This window comes from Hemitrygon akajei, chromosome 7, assembly GCF_048418815.1.
Source record: "Hemitrygon akajei chromosome 7, sHemAka1.3, whole genome shotgun sequence".
Classification (NCBI taxonomy): Eukaryota; Metazoa; Chordata; class Chondrichthyes; order Myliobatiformes; family Dasyatidae; genus Hemitrygon; species Hemitrygon akajei.
Window position 1 is genome coordinate 89,077,944 of NC_133130.1, and position 23,523 is coordinate 89,101,466.

General features: G+C 37.9%; 1 protein-coding gene across 2 annotated transcripts in view; it reads right to left on the minus strand.

Moving 5' to 3' along the window:
* Positions 1-23,523, minus strand: part of cfap61 (cilia and flagella associated protein 61) — a 167,985-nt gene that overhangs the window by 122,118 nt on the left and 22,344 nt on the right. For both annotated transcript variants that reach the window (XM_073051386.1, XM_073051384.1), the window contains 7 exons: positions 17,101-17,233; positions 15,179-15,332; positions 9,922-9,971; positions 7,204-7,370; positions 6,279-6,318; positions 5,034-5,173; positions 394-520 (listed from right to left, as the gene is read on the minus strand). In XM_073051386.1, the coding sequence (XP_072907487.1) occupies positions 394-520; positions 5,034-5,173; positions 6,279-6,318; positions 7,204-7,370; positions 9,922-9,971; positions 15,179-15,332; positions 17,101-17,233 (811 nt within the window). The remainder of the gene's footprint in view (positions 1-393; positions 521-5,033; positions 5,174-6,278; positions 6,319-7,203; positions 7,371-9,921; positions 9,972-15,178; positions 15,333-17,100; positions 17,234-23,523) is intronic.

Sequence of the window (23,523 nt, forward strand, 5' to 3'; positions counted from 1 at the left end):
GATAATTTGACACTCAGTACTGTAACATTATTAATTGATCTACAGGAACTGGTTTCTTTCACTTGTTCAAGGATTTTGAAAAGAATTATTACTAGCAGAACTACCAGAAGCTCCATTTAGCACAATGAGTGTGTGTGTGGAAGCAAACGGTGATTCAGGCGATTATTAATATTGCTTTCTTTGGAGCGTAGCAGAGTTCATGTACTTCAATGAATCAGACATGAAACTGACTTCAACAACCATCTACTCAAAAAGGTGATAAGCGCAATTATATTACACAAATGGATTGGTCCCTTTTCTTTACATGTCAGATAATAATATTAAATGTTAATAATTTACAAATTAAACAATGTTATGCTTTCAACAATAAAGGCAAATTGATCAAATACTCACATCGTCCCTGCGGCTCTGATTATATGTAGTTAAATCAGCTAAAATACTGCGTTGCAGTTCAAGACTTTGGACAAGAAGTTTAATCGCTTCGGTGTCATCACATGTTGCAAGTCGAACCACAAAGGATCTGGGAAGGAGAAATTGCTGAATGACTAATTTACTAAGAAGAAATTTATAAAAAAGGAATAATGATGTTATACAACTGAAAGTGCTCCTGATATTTACTCAGAAGCTAAGTGGGTGTGAAGGGGACAAACAAAAAAAACCTTAATAAGGAAAGGGCAAGCTGAACCCAACATTACTTGGGAAATAGATGGGCCACAATAGTGGGAGGATGAAAGAGGATGATATGGCTGGTAGGAATAAAGCTTTGATAGGCAAAAATTAAACTGAAAGCTTCCTTAAGATACAGGGTGAGCACTCATAATCCTGCTTTCTCACAGAAAATGCTGGAAGAGTAACTCAATTGGGCGAGTTGGCAAATCCTGATATCCTTTAACTCCCAGATTTCCCAATCACAAGTAAGCAAATGTGCAAGTTAAACTGCACTCCTAATTGGGCTGTAGGAACCTAATTTAAATATGTGAACGCTACGACTTCCACTTTATATCAAGACAAGTTAATTGTCATTTCGACCATATACTGCTGGTACAGTACACAGTAAAAACGAAACAACGTTCCTACAGGACCCTGGTGCTACATGAAACACAAAACTACACTAGACTATGTGAGACAGCACAAGGCTACACTAGACTAGGTAAAACATAAAAACTGCACTAGACTACAGACTTATACAGGACTACATAAAGTGCACAAAACAGTGCAGGGCAGTACAATAATCTTTTGCTATAAAAATTAACAGCATTGATATGTCATCTTGATGTTTTTGCCAGATTTCTTTAATTACACTCCACCTAAACTTCTTCCATCTATCTTGGAGTTGTTGACATTGACGCCATTGGATTCACAAGTAATTAAAAATAACACTTTGAGTTAATAATAAAAGAATTGTAAGCAAAACAATGTCTCATTCCTAGAGGACTAACATTGAAACCAAGGATGTTGAACTGGTAAGGAATTTTGGTGAGGCTGCACTGAGGTTCAGAAGACTTTAGTGTAAACTATAGTCAGGTAGGTTCAATCCCTGATTCTGGCTGGTTGGGCTGATCATCCTGGAAAGCAGAAATAAACTTCAAATCTACAGGATAAAATCATTGAGAAGATTCTTATTTGAAGAAGCGTTGATTGTATGGAGACACCGAAGGGAAGCACTTATGTTCCTTCTATTTTATATACAGAGCTGTAAAGACATTTAATGTCGCCATTTTCCTTCAGCAGCCAGCTATTCAAAGGAAACACTACCAAGCTACTGTTAAACCTTATAAGCTACCAGCCCCACTAAATATTTCAACTACCAATCTACTTTCTTTGTCAGGTTTGTAAAATGGTAAATTAGTTAATTATTGTCATATGTACCAAGGTACAGCAAAAAACTTGTCTGGCTCTTCATTGATCTTCATACAAATCAATTACAACAGTGCATGGAGTTAGTACAAGGTAAAACAATACAAAATACAGAATAAAGTGTTACAGTTACAGAAAAATTGCAGTGCAGGTTGACAATAAGTGCAGGGTCTTAACTAGGTAGACTGTGAGGTCATTTTATTGTTCTGGGGCACTGTTCAATGGTCTTATAATAGATGATGCTGCCCAACCTGCTGAATTCCTCTAACATTTTGTGTATGTAACTGGACAGAAGCTGTCCTTGAGCCTGGTGATATGTGCTTTCTGGCTTTTGTATCTTCTGCCTGATTGAGGGTGGGAGGGCACGAAGAGAGAATGTATAACTGAAAAGCATTGTCAAAATTTAATCAAATAAAACATGAAAACTATTTTTCCATGAACTTTGTATAATTTATATTATTAAATAAAATTGCAGAGGTAACATCCACATCGAAAAAAAGGATTGTTTGGTTTTGTCAAGGACAGCCTTTGTACCTGCCAGTATTTAAGTGGCATGTTTACAAGGCAAATTCTATGATGCACCAAAGCACTGTAGTCAGGAGCACTTGGTTAATGATGGATGACTTTCTGTTCAGGAGCTGAGCATTGGTGTCTCAGCAGTAGAAGAAATATGAGAAGTAGGTTAAAAATGATCTGCACAATTTTAAAGTAAGCTTAACGGATAATTACAAATACCAAAGTAAAAGAAAATTATTTATAATCAGATATGAAATTGAGAAAATGATTAGAAAGGAAACAGGAAGGGTGCCAAAATAAGTCACTTGCAATTAAATATTGAAGTTTTACCCATGGAAAGGCAGAACAACAAAATAAGTAACTTTAACATAACCTACTGTATGCCAAATAAGATGCTTTGGTAAGCAACACCATTTGCATTCTGACCAATGTAATTTTATTTAAATTACCATCCTAAAAACCCCAAATATGGTATTATTTATCTCTGGTTGGTCATGTGCTCTAATAGGCCCGAATGACTAGACATCAATTTTTGATTGATAATGCCTTTGAAGGTCCCTTGCCACATTACTTATCATTAAAAGCATTTATATAAATAAAAACCTAAATAAAGTGAAGCTTAATAGACAGGATGGTGACACAGCTGGTAGAGTTACTGCTTCCCTGTTCCAGAAACCTGGGTTCAATCCTGACCTCTATGCTGTCTCTGTGGAGTTTGCAGATTCTCTATATGGCTGTAGAGGCTTCCTCCAGATTATCTAACACCCCAAAGGCATGGCTGATAGGTTACCTGGACACTGTAAAAATTGACCCTAATGTGTAGATGAATGGTAAAATCTGGGAGGTGTTTATGGGAATGTGGAGAAAGTAAAATAGGATCACTGTAGGATTATTGTAAATAAGTAGATGCATGAACTTAGCAGGATTCAATGGACCTGAATACGAAAAAAAAATCACTGTTGGTTTTGTTTCTCTGCATTGAGGAAATGTGAAATTTTTTAGATTTATGGCTCATCTGATATCATTTCAAATGTAGCTGACTCATCACTTGAGTAATAGCTGATGTGTTTACTTACATACTAAAAATAAGCAGTATTGAGTATTGAGAAATCTACTGAATACATTAGTGCATGGGGTTTGTTTTTCCCACATCAGGTTGTCAACAATTTGTTAAAAATAGATAAAACATGCCTCTGAATTATTTGAGACCACCAAAAAAATTGATGGTCCTTAACAGATGGTTTTATCTAATGTTTGGTATGATATTTAATCTTCCTTTGTATCAGCATCCTATCAAAGGAAAAGAAAGAGATACAACTCAAGATGTTGACATATTTCATTTTTTCCCCTCATTATACCGGTATACTGGCAAATTTAATAAAAGATTGTTGTATTTCTCAGCTAACAGTATTTCATTAAGTTTGCAAGATTTTTTAAGTACTGTTGTGAAGAGCTTGAGTCCTGTGACATTTATTAATACTAACCCAGGAGCACTGTTATTATCTTGCTGAAACCTCATGTCAAATTTAATCCTCCTTCTGCTACTACTCAATAAATTGATTTATGGTTGTTACAATCAGATGACATAATCTCAGCAAAGATCAGAAATGGCACTACATATTTGTAATATTAGTCTAATGATGTGGATAGAATTTGCAATAACTTACAGCAGAAAATACTATTTGTCTAATGATATTTTGTTGGACAAGGTTATTTTCTTTTTCAGTCAATTTGCTCAGCTCATCCTTCAGTTGTATTCAAGGTGTTTGAAAATATACCTCACTATTAAATTTCTTGATCAAAGGAGATGAGACCACAAATTAAATATGAACCTAATAGCATCACTCTGACAAGCATAGAGCTGATAGGAATGTTTTTTTTTAAATGAAGAATGGAACATAAGAATACTATGTAATTTAACATTGTTTTTCATAACTTTAAGTCTGCATAGCCATCAGATTAGTCACACAATTCCTTAGGAACAGATTTTAGGAATCTAAACATTCTCTAAATTACATCAAAATGTCATCCTGGTTAGTGTATAGTGAAGGTATTGCCATTACCATCTTTTAAAGAGCATCAATGAAAATTACGAAAATTGGAGATGAAGTAGTGTATTGCTTCACAATATATGATGAGTAGGAAAGACGGGTAAAAACAATTGTTTTGTGGTGTTAAAAATTCCATTGACTTCAACACATTAATAAAAACTTTTATTACAGCAACATGCATTAATAAATGGATTTAAATAGAACTGTTAACTGTTGTTCCCTTGCTTGTGATCTCTCATTAACCTACAAGCTAGATGGCTTTTTCACCACTGAAACCTTGGCCTCACTAATCAGAAATATTCCCTTTGACCCATTCCTCACTCCTCTATCTCCTTGTAACTAAATGCTCACTTTTGCTATTGCTTTCTACATTTTGACAAAGGCTCCTTCACCTAAAACATTAACTACGCTTTTCATTCCATAGATGCTGCTTGACCAACTGAGTATTTCATACATATTCCATTTTTATTTCATGTGATCTGTACAGATGATAGATTACATATGAGCAAGTCACATTTCTAATTCATTTATTATCACACCAAAAACATATTATACCCATATATTAATACAGTTAATTAGTATATAGAACAAGTTCTAAATATTTCTTACTTTAGTAAACCTTTACGATGAATGACATACAGTTCATGGGGTACTGTGGTCTCATTGTAGGGCACAACACGAACAAAATCCTTCAGCAGGGGAAATTCAGGGACCACATGAGGTACTGTGATAACGCAAAAGTCTCTGTCCTGTAATTGTTTGTTGCAAAATGAACACAAATGAGTAAGTTTTTAAAATTCAAATACACTGAAGGATTCAGGGAGAAAAGTTTAGACACTACATGCACATGTAACTTGCAACAAAATTATTATTTTTGCAGAGACTAAGGTTGTGGGAATTTGTATTATGTGTTTAATGACATGTAGAAAACAACAATGGAAGTAGCCAAATGAACAGCCTACATGAAACTTGTCCATCTTTATATCCCAAAAATGTTTTTGCTATTGCTTAGCTCATGCTTGTGCTCAGTAGTGGGTACGCTTTTTGTTTTGCTGGTGGGGGAAGGGGGGATTGTTGCTTGCCGACACTTACGCACAGGAGGGGGAGCTAGGGGGATGACTTTAGGGTTCTTAACGTTTAACTGTCATTCATTCTTTGGGGCACTTCTCTGTTTTCGTGGAGGTTTTGCAAAGAAAAAGCATTGCAGGGTGTACATTGTGCACATTTCTCTGACATTAAATTGAACCTTTGAACCTTTAAGCCCAATAGATGCATGATTCTAATATTACTGCAAACTTACAGGCTGCAGATAATTTTGAAATAGTTGTACACCCTACATTTACTGTATTTAAGTTATTCATTTAGAATGTCAGAGAAAGTTCTGTGGGGGAACATTGGGGCAGGCCAATTTGTAGTTATATTAAACAATAACAATTATAGGCAAACTGTTAGAATTGGCCACATACTACTTTCTTAACAAAGTTGGAAGTTGCAATCCGAATCTAACTGATGTTTTCCCAAAAATCCATCAGAATGCACTAAATTTATTCTCTGCAAAATAGTTTCCAGACGGCATGAAATGAGTCAACAAAGCGCTATTATCTGTATCATTCAAAAGGTCATCTTTATTCAAAATATTAATTCTGCTTCTTGTTCCACAAAAGCTGCCTGACCTGTTGTTTTTGAGATACAGCTGATATCTCTTGTTTGCAGTTGAGATTTGACCTTACGATTCAGCACACCAAAAATCATTCAAGCCTTTGGTTTACAACATGCTGGCCTACCTATTGTTTTTTATTCATACAATATTGGTTTTGTAGTACCATAAATGAAGATGATACAAGACTTACTTACTGGGTAGAGATTAAATAAATAGGGCAAAAAGTCGTGAGACCTGTGAACAAAGAAAGCACACATATATCGTTTGTGGTCATGGTTAGAAAACAACTAAGTTTAGTCAATATCTAGTATCTTACTTTTGCCTTATATACTTGCATACAAATTCAGGATCTGACTAGAAGAGGTATTTAATGTTTTAGTAATGTTTGCGACAAATCTTAGAACAGTTTCATTCAAAATTTTATAGGGTTCACCAAGACATGAACTTAGGCTAATGTGGATGCGCAGTGGGACTATAAATTCAATCATGGGCAAAGATAATATGGTTCTGCATGGGAGAGATCCACACAAGGTTTTTATGTATAGCAAATACATAGTGCTAAGACTTAACAGCTTAAGAGATGTCACTTATGATCTTTTATGCATGTAATTTCAGGAATTTCATATGTAACTAATGCTATTTTCATAACTGCATTTCTTAAAAGGGAACTGATTATTGACTACAACCTCTAGTGAAAATCATTGCACATCTCAGAACATATTGTGTAGAAGCGACACAAACAAAACAGAAAGCACCCCTTTATTGCTCTTGCATTCCTGTTGAAACAGGTGGATCAGGCTCCTGTACCAGCATTAATAACTTCATTCAATTCTACACTGAACTAATTCTACGACCTATAGACTCACTTTCAAGGACTGTTTGCAACTCACGTTCTTAGTATTATTGTTATTTGCACAGTTTGCCTTCTTTTGCACTTCGGTTGTTTGGCAGTCCTGTATCTTTCTTCCACCCTACTCCTTTGCTCTGGCTTTTTGTAGTGGAACCCTCACAACAGTCTCCACTTCTTGAAACTTTTTTTTCCCATTTTTCTATTTTCAATCCACAAGCAATTGTTAATGTTTTCAACTGCATTACAATTTACATGATCCTAGAACTTACCTTGTTTCATATTTCTCATCCATGCAGAACAACTGTATGCAAAAAACATTTGCTACATCTGTTGAACCGTGGGCAACAATTTGATTGTTTTCTGCTCCTTCAGTTACTTGGTTTCCAATGTTACTCTCTGGTCCTTGGGCTGTTTCATCCTGGCTGGTCACTTCATTCTGCATCAAGAAAAGGTAAAGTATGGCAAATCATATAGTTATGATGAAATTGCTCACACTTTTAAACAATACATTATCAATGTCACACTGTTTATTTATTTCCATAGATGCTGCCTGACTTGCTGAGTTCCTCCAGTATTTTGTATGTGTTGCTTTGGATTTCCAGCATCTGCAGAATTTCTTGTGTTTATTCAAGTCAAGTCAAGTCAAGTCACTTTTTATTGTCATTTTGACCATAACTGCTGGTACAGTACTTAGTAAAAACGAGACAACGTTTTTCAGGACCATGGTGCTACATGAAACAGTACAAAAACTACACTGAACTACATAAAAACAACACAGAAAAAAACTACACTAGACTACAGCCCTACCCAGGACTGCATAAAGTGCACCAAGTGGCATTATAATAAATAATAGACAAGACAATAGGCACAGTAGGTTGGTGTAAGTCCAGACTCTGGGTATTGAGGAGTCTAATAGCTTGGGGGAAGAAACTGTTACATAGTCTGGTCGTGAGAGCCCGAATGCTTCGGTGCCTTTTCCCAGATGGCAGAAGGGAGAAGAGTTTGTATGAGGGGTGCATGGGGTCCTTCATAATGCTATTTGCTTTGCCGATGCAGCGTGTAGTGTAAATGTCTGTAATGGCGGGAAGAGAGACCCCGATGATCTTCTCAGCAGACCTCACTATCTGCTGTAGAGTCTTGCGATCCGAGATGGTGCAACTTCCAAACCAGGCAGTGATGCAGCTGCTCAGGATGCTCTCAATACAACCCCTGTAGAATGTGATGAGGATGGGAGGGTGGAAGATGAACTTTCCTCAGCCTTCGCAGAAAGTAGAGACGCTGCTGGGCTTTCTTTGCTATGGAGCTGGTGTTGAAGGACAAGGTGAGATTCTCTGCCAGGTGAACACCAAGAAATTTGGTGTTCTTAACAATCTCTACCAAGGAACGTTGATGTTCAGTGGGGAGTGGTCTCTCTGTGCCCTCCTGAAGTCAACAACGACCTCTTTTGTTTTGTAGACATTCAGAGACAGGTTGTTGGCTCTGCACCAGTCCGTTAGCCACTGCATCTCCTCTCTGCAAGCTGACTTGTCGTTCTTACTGATGAGACCCACCACGGTTGTGTCATCGGTGAACTTGATGATGTGGTTCGAGCTGTGTGTTGCAGTACAGTCATGGGTCAGCAGAGTGAACAGCAGTGGACTAAGCTCAGTAGGTTCTCAGTAGGTTATGTGCATTGTTAAAAGACTTTCAATCACAATCACTAAAAGTGTGAAGATGTGTTGAGGTTGCAGGAATCCTACAAAACCACAAGTCCTAAAATTACATGTATACTGGAGATAATTTTTATGTTGAAGGAGATTGCCGAAACAGCTGAAAGCAACAAAACTAAGAGCCCAATTTTAAAATAACTCGATAACATATCTGTGTAAAAAATACACAAATCTGGTGAACATTTCTTAAAATTTAGAATGACTTTTGACTACAAATCTAACTACCACTGTTAGGCATTGACACATGCTTAAGATAAAAATCTCCAATATTTATTCTTACACATTTATGGAATGAGGACTTCCCAAGCAAGGTCAGCATTTACTCCCCATTCCTAATTAACCAGAAGAAATTAGTGCTTAGTCACTTTCTTGGACCGGAGCAGTATTACTAGTGAACAAAATCCTTGGAATTCCCAACAGGCCAGCTAGCAGTGGTATCAGGCTTAAATCTTAACATTAATTCCTGTCAGAATTAGAAAAATGTAGAAATCTAACAATTTAACCGTGGAAAGGAAGGGGAGGAAATAATTAAAGGGAAAATTGTGACGGGTTGCAGGACAGGAGTGAACAAGTGACACCACGGATAATATGGTATGGCAAAATTGAGTGATTGTAAGCCTAACAATGAAACAAGAAGATATGGAAAGGTTCTTTCTTCCATTCTGACATCTACTATAGAAAGATAAGGACAGGTGTTGATAAGGGTTCTCCAATTTGCAGTTCCTTTAATACAGTTCCAGACTTCACCAATGATGAGTATTCTTACAACTATTTTATTAATGAACTTATTGATAATTGACAACTCCTTTAAATAATCCAGCTGTTCAGATCTTATTTCCTGATTGTGGGATGTTCCTGCATGTTAAATTCATATGTCTGAGTTGATCTGAGGGGAGTGATCATTAATGCAGGTTACATGATAGTTATTGTTATTTTATTATTGTTTAAGCTGTAATGCATAATCTACAATTGAAAAGCACATGAAGTGCCTACAGATAGCAACTTACAACTTGCATTGAACTGCTGGTGCTAAGTTAACAAATTTCACGTCACATGCTGGTGATAATAAATCTGATTCTGATTCTGAAAATGGTTAAACAGTACAATAAGCCTTGCAGGAATTAAGGCTTCCAGAATAGAACATTAATAATACTATCAAAATTCATTTCAATTGCACAGAGAAATTTAACCGGTGGAACCCCAAAATTTCTCTACCTGCAGCTATATTTTTGGTTCAGGGATTTAATTTTTTTAAAAATTCAATTTAAAGTAACATACCTTTCCATCTGTATTACCTTCAGAATGCGAAGGTGAAGTGGTTTCATTTACTGTCAATAGAAAAGTAGAAATTTTTTTGATTAACCACACGAGTCAGAACAATAACAAATGTTTGCTTACAACTGAATAGCCCCGGTTTATGTCCACATAGCTATTACGCCCTGGTTAAAACTTTTACTACTAAGCTCTAGCGTATTTCATTTAGTAGTTTTCTGTAAAAGCAGCGTGTCCTGCTGGTAGAATATTTTGATTTGACTAAAGATAAGAAGGCATGTTGTTCAACTTAGGAATGTAGCGTCAGTCAATCAGGATTGTAGAATTCAGAGAAGGTTCTAGAGAGAGCTGGGCAGAGGGAGATTTGTGACAGACACTGGAGGGGTTCCTGGTCTTTTGGAGGGAGATGTAGAGAAGAGAGGATCAGGAGAGGTGACGGTAGGATTCAATCCAACAGGAAGACACAACGGCAAGGAATGTTTTGCGAGATGAAGGAGTCCAAGAGGGCAAGCTCCACTGATGATTGGTGGTGAGGATTCAGCACCTTGAGTAGAGGTTATACCCAGTTTTTGGAAGATACGATCTCCAACGGTCATGTGCACATTTAGACTGATTTAAATGTAATGTGCCCTTTTATTTTTTTCTTCTTTCTGTTCTTCTAACTGCTTGATAAAGCTTAAGTTAGTAAATATTCTTCTTTATAATTTTATGTGGTATACAATCTTTTATTTCTTGCCAACTAATAATTGTGCACAGGCAGTACTTCCACAGCATTTGCTCAAATCGAGGTTTCTTTAACAGAACATCTTGACGTTCTTGCTTGGTTGAAAGCCAAATCATACTGACCCTAGATGTATATTGTTTGTAAAAGGTGACCTTCTCACCGCTGAGTCACGTGGCTGTTAGCTGAGTTCGCTATCGAGCTAAGTTTGCATAAAAGCCCTGTAAGGGGGTTACACAGCATTCTAGCTTCTATCCATTCCAAGCCTCCTCAATTCCACATAATAAATGGAGAGGGTAACAAGCTGCTAGCAAGTTACATTCAGCTCTCTGCCACATTGGCTGCCAAAAGCTGAACAGTCTTCAGATACTTCTTCTGCTTCCCATTCTTAATCTTTTAAAATACCACTTAAAACCTAACTCTTTGGCCAAGTGTTTGACCATCAAACCTAATTTCTCTTCCTCCTGCTTGGTGCCAGTTCCTGTTCAGTTATGCTCCCATGAAGCATCTTCAGATATTATAATGCTTTAAAAGGTATTACATAAGGTCAATTTCTTGATATTGTAATTTTATGCAAATAAAAACTGAAATTAACATTTTCCATGTGTGGCATCACATCCAAGTCAATTGCTAACCTCCCCAGGAAATTTCCTATCTGATCCCAGATATACAGTCTCTAAAACTACAAGCCTGTATCAATCCAATGTTCTGTATTTCTGTCCTCTGTGATCAGCTCCACCCCCCCCCCCCCCACCTTCCAGGATGACTGATTCATCTACTTTTACTCCACCAATTGCCATAGTTTAATGATTATCCTTTCTTATACCTTCCATCTAAAGTGCAATGTCAACAACAAACACATCTCCCAATTTACACAATTCTGAAATAAACATTACATCCTCCACTCCCTAATTTAATCATATATCATCACCTGAGTGCCATTAAAGGAGATATAATCACCTTCGTCATCTTCTTTTCTCAAGTCTAGGGCAGAAAATACTGCAACTAACTTTCACTATGCATTAAGTTCTCTTATATTGAAACAAATACACATGAATCATCACTTTTCTAAATACTTCCAAAAATTCTACCATTGCGACCATGGGTTTCTGAGTATGTGTCAAACGAATTATTCATCTTATTTCCACTATACTTTTCATTTTCTTGGACTCCTACACCATGCCAACAACTCTCAACAATAGTTCAAGGAGCCACCTCATCTGTCAGTTACACATATTATTATTCACCAGGCTTAATAATAAATATAATCAGATTTTATTAACATTTTCAGCTTTCTTAAGCACATTTGTAAAATTCAAGGATTCTACTCTTACAGGTACATTTGGTATATAATCATTCGTATTTACCTTACTTTATTACCCCTTGTGTTGTTTTATCACTCCTGCCCTTCAGCCCATCAGACTTTTCCCATCAGTTCTTTTCTCCACTTCATCTCCATCAGAGGGTTATTAAACCTTTCCCTTCTAGTTCAGACAGGAGTTCATAATCCCAAAATGTTAAGCCTGACACCCTCTCCACAAATGCTACCTGGCTTGCTGAGCCTTTCAAGGGTTTTCTATTTTGCAACAATTTAGAAAACAGGATATCTATGGGCCCAGTGCTGGGTAACGTCACAAGCACTGATTCACACAGCACCGCATTAGTCATAACTTTGTGGTGAGAAAACATGTGTAACATTGTGTAAACTCTTCGAATTACATTTTGAGTCCTGATGAAGGGTCTCAACCAGAATCATTGGCTCTTTATTCCTCTCCATAGATGCTGCCTGACCCTTCTGGGTTCCTCCAACATTTTGTGTATATTAATCCAAATTATATCCTTACAGGATTTATTAGGTCCATTTCTTTTGAAGTTTAAGCATTTATTTTTAAACATTATTTTGAATACAATTGTTTTAAAATGGATACATTTAAAATGGGAGCAAGAATAAGCTATTCATCCCTTTGGGTCTGCTCCACAAATAAACTATCCATCAACTTCAGCATAATCTTTGTTCTCTCTAGCTATAAGAAATATATTTGTCTTCTTTATGAACATAGAATATAAAGTCAGAATCAGAATCAGGTTTATTATCACCGGCATGTGACATGAAATTTGTTAACTTAGCAGCAGCAGTTCAATGCAATACATAATCTAGCAGAGAGAGAAAAATAATAATAATAAATAAAATAAAACATAATAATAAATGAACAAGTAAATCAATTATGCATCTTGAATAGATTTTTAAAAATATGCAAAAACAGTAATACTGTATATTAAAAAAAGTGAGGTAGTGTCCAAGGATTCAATGTCCATTTAAGAATCGGATGGCAGAGGGGAAGAAGCTGTTCCTGAATCACTGAGTGTGTGCCTTCAGGCTTCTGTATCTCCTACCTAATGGTAACAGTGAGAAAAGGGCATACCCTGGGTGCTGGAGGTCCTTAATAATGGACGCTGCCTTTCTGAGACACCACTCCCTAAAGATGTCCTGGGTACTTTGTAGGCTAGTGCCCAAGATGGAGCTGACTAGATTTACAACCCTCTGCAGCTTCTTTCAGTCCTGTGCAGTAGCCCCTCCATAGCAGACAGTGATGCAGCCTGTCAGAATGCTCTCCAATGTATATCTATAGAAGTTTTTGAGTGTATTTGTTGACATGTCAAATCTCTTCAAACTCCTAAAGTATAGCCGCTGACTTCCTTTCTTTATAACTACATCGATATGTTGGGACCAGGTTAGATCCTTAGATCTTGACTCCAAAGAACTTGAAGCTACTCATTCTCTCCACTTCTGATCTGTCTATGAGGATTGAATGTGTTCCTACGTCTTACCCTTCCTGAAGTCCACAATCAGTTCTTTTGTCTTACTGACGTTGAGTGCCAGGTTGTTGTTGCGACACCACTCCACTAGCTGGCATATCTCACTCCTGTACACCCTCTCATCATCTTTGAGATTCTACCAACAATGGTTATATCGTCAGCAAATTTATAAATGGTACTTGAACTATGCCTAGCCACACAGTCATGTGTATACAGAGAGTAGAGCAGTGGGCTAAGCACACACCCCTGAGGTGTGCCAGTGTTGATCGTCAGTGAGGAGGATATGATATCACCAATCCCCCCAGACTGTGGTCTTCCGGTTAAGAAGTCGAGGATCCAATTGCAGAGGGAGGTACAGAGGCCTACTTCTCAATCAGGATTGGGGAATGATGGTATTAAATGCTGAGCTATAGTTGATGAACAACATCCTGATGTAGGTGTTTGTGTAGTCCAGGTGGTCTAAAGCCGTGTGGAGAGCCACTGAGACTGCGTCTGCCATTGACCTGTTGTGGCAACAGGCAAATTGCAATGGGTCCAGGTCCTTGCTGAGGCAGGAGTTCAGTCTAGTCATAACCAACCTCTCAAAGCATTTCATCACTGTCGACGTGACTTCAACCAGGCGATAGTCATTAAGGCAGCCCACATTATTCTTCTTTGGCACTGGTATGATTGTTGCCTTTTTGAAACAAGTGGGAACTTCCGCTTGTAGCAGTGAGAGGTTGAAAATGTCCTTGAATACTCACGGTAGTTGGTTGGCACAGGTTTTCAGAGCCTTACCAGGTACTCTATCAGGACCTTCTGCCTTGTGAGGCTTCACTCTCTTTAAAGACAGTCTAACATTGGCCTCTGAAACAGAGATCACAGGGTCCTCAGGTGCAGCAGGGATCTTCACAACTGTAGTTGTGTTCTCCCTTTCAAAGCATGCATAGAAGGCGTTGAGTTCATCTGGTAGTGAAGCATTGCTGCTATTCATACTATTGGGTTTTGCTTTGTAGGAAGTAATTAGTCACCCACACCCTTCTGTGATAGAGAATTCTGTCAGATCACCACATGTTGGGTGAAGAAATCTCTCCTGATCTTGGTTCTAAATGGCATAATGCATATTATTTTCTGCATTTCATTCCTTTACTTTCCTCTTCCTTCCATTTTAATTTAAACACTTTGTGACCACACTATTAGTGTACTCAGAAAACACTTTGTCCTAGTCCTATCAATGCCTATCCGGTCTAGTTTTATTGGTCCTAATGCCTCATGAATTTGAGTCCCTCCTCCCATAGTCAATCTCCTCAGAGTCATGCAGCACAGAAACAGATTTTTTGGCCCACTGGCTCATGTGCAATCCAAGCTAATCCAATTTGCCAGTGTTTAGTCCATAACCTTCTAAACCTTTTCAATCCATCTAACTGTCCAACTGTTATAAATAGTGTCATTGTACCTGTTTCAGCTATTTCCTATGGGAGCTGATTCCACATAGATACCACTCTTTGTGTGAAAAATGTGTCCCTTAAGTCTCTCTTATATCCTTCCCCTCTCAACTTAAACTTATATCCAGTACACATTCATCTGATGTACTCTTATCTATTTCTATTACAGACTAGAAAACTGACGTGACATTTTTCCCAATATTTCAAGTGTCACTTTCTGATTTTTGGAATAAGCAATAAAAATTACTGATATCAGTTAATGACTTTGCTAGAGCTTATGAGACAAAGGGATGGTTAATACCTGGTGGCTCTGCTGTTCCTGGAAGTGGTGCATTCACTTCCTCAAGAGGACTTTTACGAAGACCATGAAATGGACGCAAATCAAAGCAGTTGTTCAGTAATTTGACATTTACGTTGCTGCACACACTTATAAAACCAACGGCAGTGTTGTTTACCTGTATGTACACAGAAACATGACTGAATCATTGGTTCCTTTGCATGTCTAAAGAAAGAAACTACAGTATATTATAGCTATTTCTAATATATTTGTAAAAAGGAGAATTGCTTAGCTAAAAATCCAAGAATGCTCCTCTCATCCTAGCAAATTTGACAGTGAAGAATCTCACAAGCTTATTTAATCTGCCTCAGGTAGCCCTGGCAAAATGGGTCTCAATATGTGTATGTGTGCCAATAAGTATAGAGTACTATACGTAGAGTTTTCAATACCTATACTGGCTCTGCAAATTCTCCTAGCACAAAAAGATTCATGAGATTCACTTGTGGAATGCTGTGTTTGTTCTATGAGGAGTGATTAAGCAGACAGGCCATGCTGTGTACAGTTTTGAAAGAATAAGAGATGATCTTATGAGACATACAAAATATTTTGGAGACATGAAAAGCAAGATGTGGGGATGAAGTTTGCTTCAGCAGGATTTGGAACTAGAACCCAGAGCTTAAAAATAGTAGATGCCTCCATAGCCCTATCACTGCACACGCTCAAAACAAAGACCAAAAAATTCCTAGATACTTAAAGGGTATTGAGTGGTGCAGGAAAGAGACAATGAGGTAAAAGATCAATGACGATCTGATTTAAATTATAGCAGCCTACTTCCACTTCTATTCCTTATGTTCTCACATTTGAAACTGGATCATTATTTCCTTCTTACTAAATTTACTTTATTACTATTAATTCCAAATGAAATTAACATTTGGTTTCATCAGGAATTTGATAGTATACCCTCCATTTATTCAGATGAGTACTGTCCAAACAACATTTAAGAAGCTTAACAAAATCCATGTCAAAGCTGAGCACTGATTGATGCCCAAAACATCACTCTAAACATTCACTCACTTCACCACCAGTTCACTATGCATGCATCATCTACAAATTGCAATAGAGAAATATGTCAAAATATTTCTGAAAACAGTTCTCAATTGCACCGCTAGAAAGCTCAAAGCGGCACAATCATGAGAACACCAATCCTGGTTAGCCCCCTTCAAGATGCACATTATTTAAATATATCACCCATCTTCCAAAATTGTAAGTCAAAAGATTGGTCACCCTAGCCAAAAGCACCAAAGGAGACCGTTACTAACTTAAATTCAGCAGTTCAATGTGTCTTATCACCAACCATTTGCGGAATCACAGGTGGTCAATAGACATTGAATGAATCCAAAAGAAAAATTAGAAGCTCCACCATTGCAACCAAAAATATTTTAAAAATCATCTTGTAAAGTACATGAGCAAACAATATATGTTTTCTACTTGTTTTATATATTGCCTCCTCTTCAACTTAAATTTTGTTAATACCTTTCCAAACAATATGATTTAAAATTCTTCATTTTATTCATTGGAGTTTCTATAGCACTGCTGGAGGAACTCTGCCCACCTAGCTGTATCTGTGGTCCTGATACAGAACTTCAGCCTGAAACAGCGACAATTCTTCTCCCCATCTCCCCTACTTATGCACACCTCCCCATACCACAAATGCTGTTCAATCCTTTGAATTTCTCCAGCAAATTGTTTCTTCGTCTGGATTCCAGCATCTGCAGACTCTTGTGCTAGCAATTTTTCTATAGCTTTTAAAAAAAAATTGTTTTACAATAGCTACATAATGTAAGCAGAACCAAATGCAAAATGAAATTAGTTTACAAATGATTTAACCCAAACCAACTTGAAAAGGTGTTTATAAGAAAAGATTCACTTGAAAGGAAAATACTGACCTCACAGACTGCAGCATGATTCTTTTCATCTTGAGCTTCTATTAATTCTGCAAGGAAGTATTCACCATAAGTGGTTCTCAGTGTGTTAGTCATTTCATTGAAGATAGGAGTGATATCATCATGATCCTCTATCCTGGTGAACCAAAGATCTCAGTTCAGCAATGACTCAAGTGTTTTGATAAATGATATTTGCATTATAATGTACATATTCTTATACAGCACCAGTGATCACCACTGCTGTCTGTAAGGAGTTTATATGTTTTCCTCGTGACTGCGTGTTTCCTCTGGTTGTTCCATTTAAAGAATCCTTCACCAGGACTCCCAAGTCCTTCTGCACCTCCAATTTCTGAATTTGTTCCATGTTTAGAAAATAGTCTACATCTTCAATCCTTCTACAAAAGTGCATGACCATACACCTCTCTACACTATATTTCCACCGCCACTTCTTTGCCCGTACTCCTAACCTGTCCCGAGTCCTTCTTAAGAATCCTTGTGTCCTCAACACTACCTGGCCCTCTACCTATCCTTGTACTGTCCACAAACATGGCCATAATGCCATCAATTCTATTAACTGGAACATTAACATATAATGTGAAATGTAGAGGACCCAATACTGACCCTTGCAGAACACCACAAGTTACTGGCAGCCAACCAGATATCGAAGCAAATGAGTCTATTTGCAATAATTCCTTGGCTGTATTATTCTCTCTGAATTTTCAGAGTTTAGATGTTTGAGGAAATGACGTTCAATTGTTTTGTGGATTAGACTTAGTGGAAGACAAAGATTGCTAGAAAATATCAGTTAACATACTGTTTTTGATCAGAGCATTTCATACATGACATTAATTCTCCCACCTCATTGTTCAGTCTACAAAACCTCTGCTGTTTATTGTGTTAGTATAGATCCTTAGGGTTCAAGTTCATGATAGCCCAGTGCCCATTGAAGTGAGCAAGGGAAACCATGCCTTCACATCTTACAAGCAAAGTGCTCACTGCTGAATGCCACCAGTGGAAATACAGATATCAGGGGACTGATGGAGCCTATGTTGAAGCATTAGAGGACCTCCCTAATTTATGTCCATTCCCTGTAATCTCAAGGAGAATGCAAGTTAAAATTCCAAGAAGATGATTGTAATGATATAAACATTCTGAAGATTTCAGCTAAGTAGTCAAAACTAGAGAAAGCATACTTAATTCCCACCTCACTGAAGATAACAGGTAACATAGTCAAAGCATGAATGTTAATTGTCACATTGAAGAATTGAATTACATTGTATCAAATGGAGCCAAATTAGAATTGTAGTGTTCCTCAGGGATCTGTTCTGGGACCCCTCCTCTTTGTGATTTTATAAGTTACCTGGATGAAGAAGTAGAAGGGTGGGTTAGTAAGTTTGCTGATGGCACAAAGGTTGGGGGTGTTTTGGATAGTCTGGAGGGTTGTCAGAGGTTACAACGGGACATCGATAGGATGCAGAACTGGACTGAGAAGTGGCAGATGGACTTCAACCCAGATAAGTGTGAAGTGGTTTATTCTGGTAGGGCAAATTTGAAGATAGAATATAATATTAATGGTAAGTCTCTTGGTAGTGTGGAAGATCTGAGAGATCTTGGGGTCCGTGTCCATAGGACACTCAAAGCTGCTGCACAGGTTGACAGTGTTGCTAAGAAGGTATATAGTATGATGGCATTCATCAACTGCGGGACTGAGTTCAAGAGCCGTGAGGTAATGTTACAGCTATGTAAGATCTTGGTCAGACTCCACTTGGAGTACTGTGTACAGTCCTGGTCACCTCACTTCAGGAAGGATATGGATAGTATAGAAAGAGTGCTGAGGAGATTTAAAAGGACGTTGCCAGGATTGGAAGGCATACCTTATGAGGATAGGTTGATTGAACTTGGCCTTTTCTCCTTGGAGCGACGGAGATTGAACGGTGACCTGACAGAGGTGTATAAGATGATGAGGGGCATTGACTGTGTAGATAACCAGATGCTTTTTCCCAGGGCTGAAATGGCTAACACAAGAGGGCTTAGTTTTAAAGTGCTTGGAAATAGGTACTGTGGGGATGTCAGGGGTAAGTTTTTCCACACAGAGAGTGGTGGGTGCTTGGAATACACTGCCAGTGGCAGTGGTGAAAGTGGATACAATAGGGTCTTTTAAAAGCCTCTTAGATAGGTTGATGGAGCTTAAAAAAATAGAGGCCTATGCACTAAGGAAATTCTAGGCAGTTTCTAGAGTAGGTTACATGGTCGGCACAACATTGTGGGCCGAAGGGCCTGTAATGTGCTGCAGATTTCTATGTTCTACATTTTCTGAGCTTAATAAATATAGGTAAGTATCTAGTCAAAGATAACTTCAAAACCTCCAGGGATGCACCATGGTTGTACTATTTTGTTACAACTGGCCGATTTCCAAAGCAGTGCCAGAAATTTGTGGCTTTACTGGGTTTTCTCCACTCTGTCTTGAAATATTAGCATCAAAATTGTGATGCATATTGGCAACTTTTTCATTGCCATAATCACCCATTCATTTCCAATTTAAATTACAAACCATAGTCCACATTTTTTGCATGACTCAAACAACTCGACAAATTGGATAAAGTACCAGAAATACGCAAAACAAACATATTAATAGTATTTAACATTGTGCAATGTTGACTCAGTTAACCTTACCAAGTTGAACATGTTAATTATACAAGAGATATGAATTTTGCATCAGGAAGAACATTTACTTAACTACCTTTGCAACTCTGTCACCACCCCTAACACACACACGCCTATTTCAAAATTTCCTGCAGGGTGATCCTCAATCTCCTGCTGATTTATTGTGATTATATACATTTTGGTAATATAAAACATAAGAGCAGAATTAGGCCTTCCAGACAATCGATACTGCTCCACCATTATGGATGATTTATTATCCCTTTCAACTCCATTCTCCTACCTTATCTTTGCCTCTTGTACTGTAATTTCATGCACTCCTCTTTGCTTATGCTTCAGACTCCTTCACTTCAAATTGTCTAATTTTTTAAGTGAGTTACTTAAGTATTAAATATGGTTGATAATTTCATTGCAAAGTTGGTGTTGCACAAAATTCAATGAATAAATCCAGACCAACACATACAACATACTGGAGGAACTCAGCAGGTCAGGCAGCATCTATGGAAATAAATAAACAGCTGAAGTTTTGGGCTGAGACCCTACATCAGGACTGGAAAGGAAGGGGAAAGAAAGCAGAATAAGAAGCTGGGTTGGTGGGGGGAATGAGTACAAGCTAAAAGATGACAGATGAAGCCAGGTGGGTGGGGAAAGGGGGATGAAATAAAGAGCTGGAAGTGTTTGGTGGAGAAGGTGAAAGGCTGGAGAAAGAATCTGATAGAAGAGAATGGACCATGAGAGAAAGGGAAGAAGCAAGGGCACCAAGGGGGAAGGGAGGAGAAGAGGCAAGAAGGGAGCCAAAATGAGGAAGAGAAGAAGAGGGAAGGTGGAGGGGGTAAAATTACTGCAAGTTAAAGAAATAGATGTTTATGCCATCAGTGTGGAGGTTATCTAGATGGAATACGAGGTGTGCTCCTTCATCCTGAGAGTGGCCTCATTGTGGCAGAAGAGGAGGCTGTGGTCTGACATGTCAGAACAGGAATGGGGATGGAGTGGAGGTGCTTGATGAAGCGTTCCCCCAATTTACGTTGGGTCTCACCAATATAGAGGAAGCCATATTGGGAACACTACATACAGTAGACAACCCCAAAAGATTCACAGGTGAAATACTGCCTCATCTGAAAGGACTATCTGGGGTCTTGAATGGACGCACATAGAATCTTTTCTGAATGGTAAGAGCATCAAAAACAAAACAAATAAAATAAACTACAGCATAAGTTTAAGGTGACTGGAAGGAACTTTTAAAGGGTACTTGAGAGGGCCCATTTCTGTTCTGTGCAAATCTAAAAGTCTACAGCAGAGATCAGTTAAATCCCTATCGGCCACTAAAATCCTAAGAATAGCCATTAACAGATTAATTCCTAGAGTGTGGATGATGAAAGTAATCTGACATTTACCGCTCATCTTCAGTTCCTGTAGAAAGAAGTGATGACTCATCTACAGGAATTATTGCAATGTTTGTTGTAATTTGGCTCCCATAATGATATCATTTATGAATTCTAGTCTTTTACCCAACTAACAGTGAAGAAGCTGCTATATATGCCCATTAGGAGATTATAGCTTTTCCTTGTTATTGCTATTCCTATCCTTCTCCTCCTCAATTAGCATCAGATTTATTATCACTGACTTGTATGATATGAAATTTGCTGTTTTGCAATAGCAGTACAGTGCAAAGACATAAAATTACTAGAAATTACTAAAGAAAATGAATAATACAAAAAGCAAAAGTAATAATATGAGGTAGGGTCTGCAAGTCATTCAGGCACCTCAGGGCAGAGGAGAAGATGCAATGTCTGAATCTTTATCTGTGGGTCTTCAGGCTCCTATATCTCCTTCCCAATAGGTAGTATTAAAAATCACAGGAGAAGGTACAATTTCTAACCTGGTTAAGTTGCTGTAAGGTATCCTGTGGATTCTGCAGATCACAGAGCAATTTTTTAAATGGAGGAATGGCACAATATTAGTTCTGATCGTGCTGATTGCAGCCTGATGTTTCTGTTGAGAATTTCTGTCTAGGTACAATGCATGCACAGCATATTCCCTTCAGAACCTGCACACTGCCTATCACTGTCGTTAACCTTCACTAAAAAGTTAAATACAGCATAATAAAAACATGCATTTAAGTTTATTTTTAAAACATAACAATGGTTTAAGTAAATTTTCAGTAACTGTTTATTAATTATTTTAAATATCTGGTCAGGATCTCCGAATGTTAAAAAGCACTGAAACTGTATGCCTGGTAAAAACTACTTAGAATTAATGGAAGATGCCACAGAGAATCCGGTCTGTGCCCAGTTGCGGTGGACCAGAAGTAAGCAGAAGCAACTAAGGACTATAGAAAGCTAGTTTTGTCTATAGTTTCTGTGCAAATTACATAATTAGTCAAACTTGATTGATGTTTGACAGTGATGATATCAATTTGAAATTATGCTGGATGTTGCTTCATACTTCCAGAGCACAATCATATACTAGAGTCCACCAGGAAACATTCATGTTATGCTCAATCATCCAAATCATCAAAGTGACTCCAGAGATTTTCTAATGCTTCCAGTTCATGGAATATAGCAAAAACTATTAGACCATAAGCCACAGGAGCATTCAGCTCATCAAGTTTGCTTGAATATTTGATCACAACCAATTTATTGTTTCCTCTCAACCCCATCTTACAGCCTTCTTCCTGTACCCTTTGATGCCCTTACTCATTAAGAACTTTAAGTATATCCAATGATTTGACCCCCACAACTGTCCGTGGCAACAAATTCCAGATTCACTGCCATCTAGCTAAAGAAATTCCTCCTCATCTCTGTTTTAAAGGGGTGCCCTTTTATTCAGAGGCTGTGTCTTCTGGTCCTAGATTCTCCTACTACTGGAAACATACTCCCCATTTCCACTTTATTCAGGCCATTCAATATTTGGTAGCTTTCCCCCTCCCCCACCATCCTTCAAAACTCCAGCAAGTCCAGGCCCAGAGTCATCAAACGCCTTCCATCCCTGGGATCATCCTCGTATGTCTTCTCCAGACCTCTCTTTAAGAGGCCAGCACATCCTTTCTTATATATGGGGCTCAAAGCTGCTCACAAAATTCCAAATGTGGTCTGACCAATGCCTATTAAAGCCTCAGCATTACACCCTTGCTTTTATATTGTGGTCCTCTTGAAATGAATGTTAGCATTGCATTTGTTTTCCTCATTACAGACTCAACCTACAAGTTAATCTTTAGGAAATTCTTCACTTGGACTCACAACTCCCTTTGCACCTCCGATAGGTGCAGGCTGAGAGTTGAGAACTCAACAGAAGAAATCTACCATTGACTAAATCTCAACCTATCCCTACTGGAACTAATCGTGTGCTCTTGTAGGAAATTTGATATTCATCAAGTCAGCTCCCAGGATACGCTCAGCTCAGAAATGCTTTGCTGCTAAGCTCTGCTAATATTTTCTTTTCACTTCCAAGCATAATGCAATTAAGTATATTTTCATACTGTATTCTTCAAGTTGCAACAACTCATCACTGAAATCATTTGAACCCTGCTAGAGTGGACATGAAGAAGTCATACTCCAAGATAATAATGGGGCCAAGATGTGAGACTGTGCCCTGCAGTTTTTGCAAGTAGCTCAATAACCTTATCTGCTGTTAATTTTTGGAATCACTGAAATTTTTGCCTGATTGTGTGCCATTATGATCACAGTCAATTTAATGCATTTTGGGAAGTTGTATAATAGCTTGAAGACCTCATGAATCAATTCTCTCATTTCAGCAGGTTAGCAC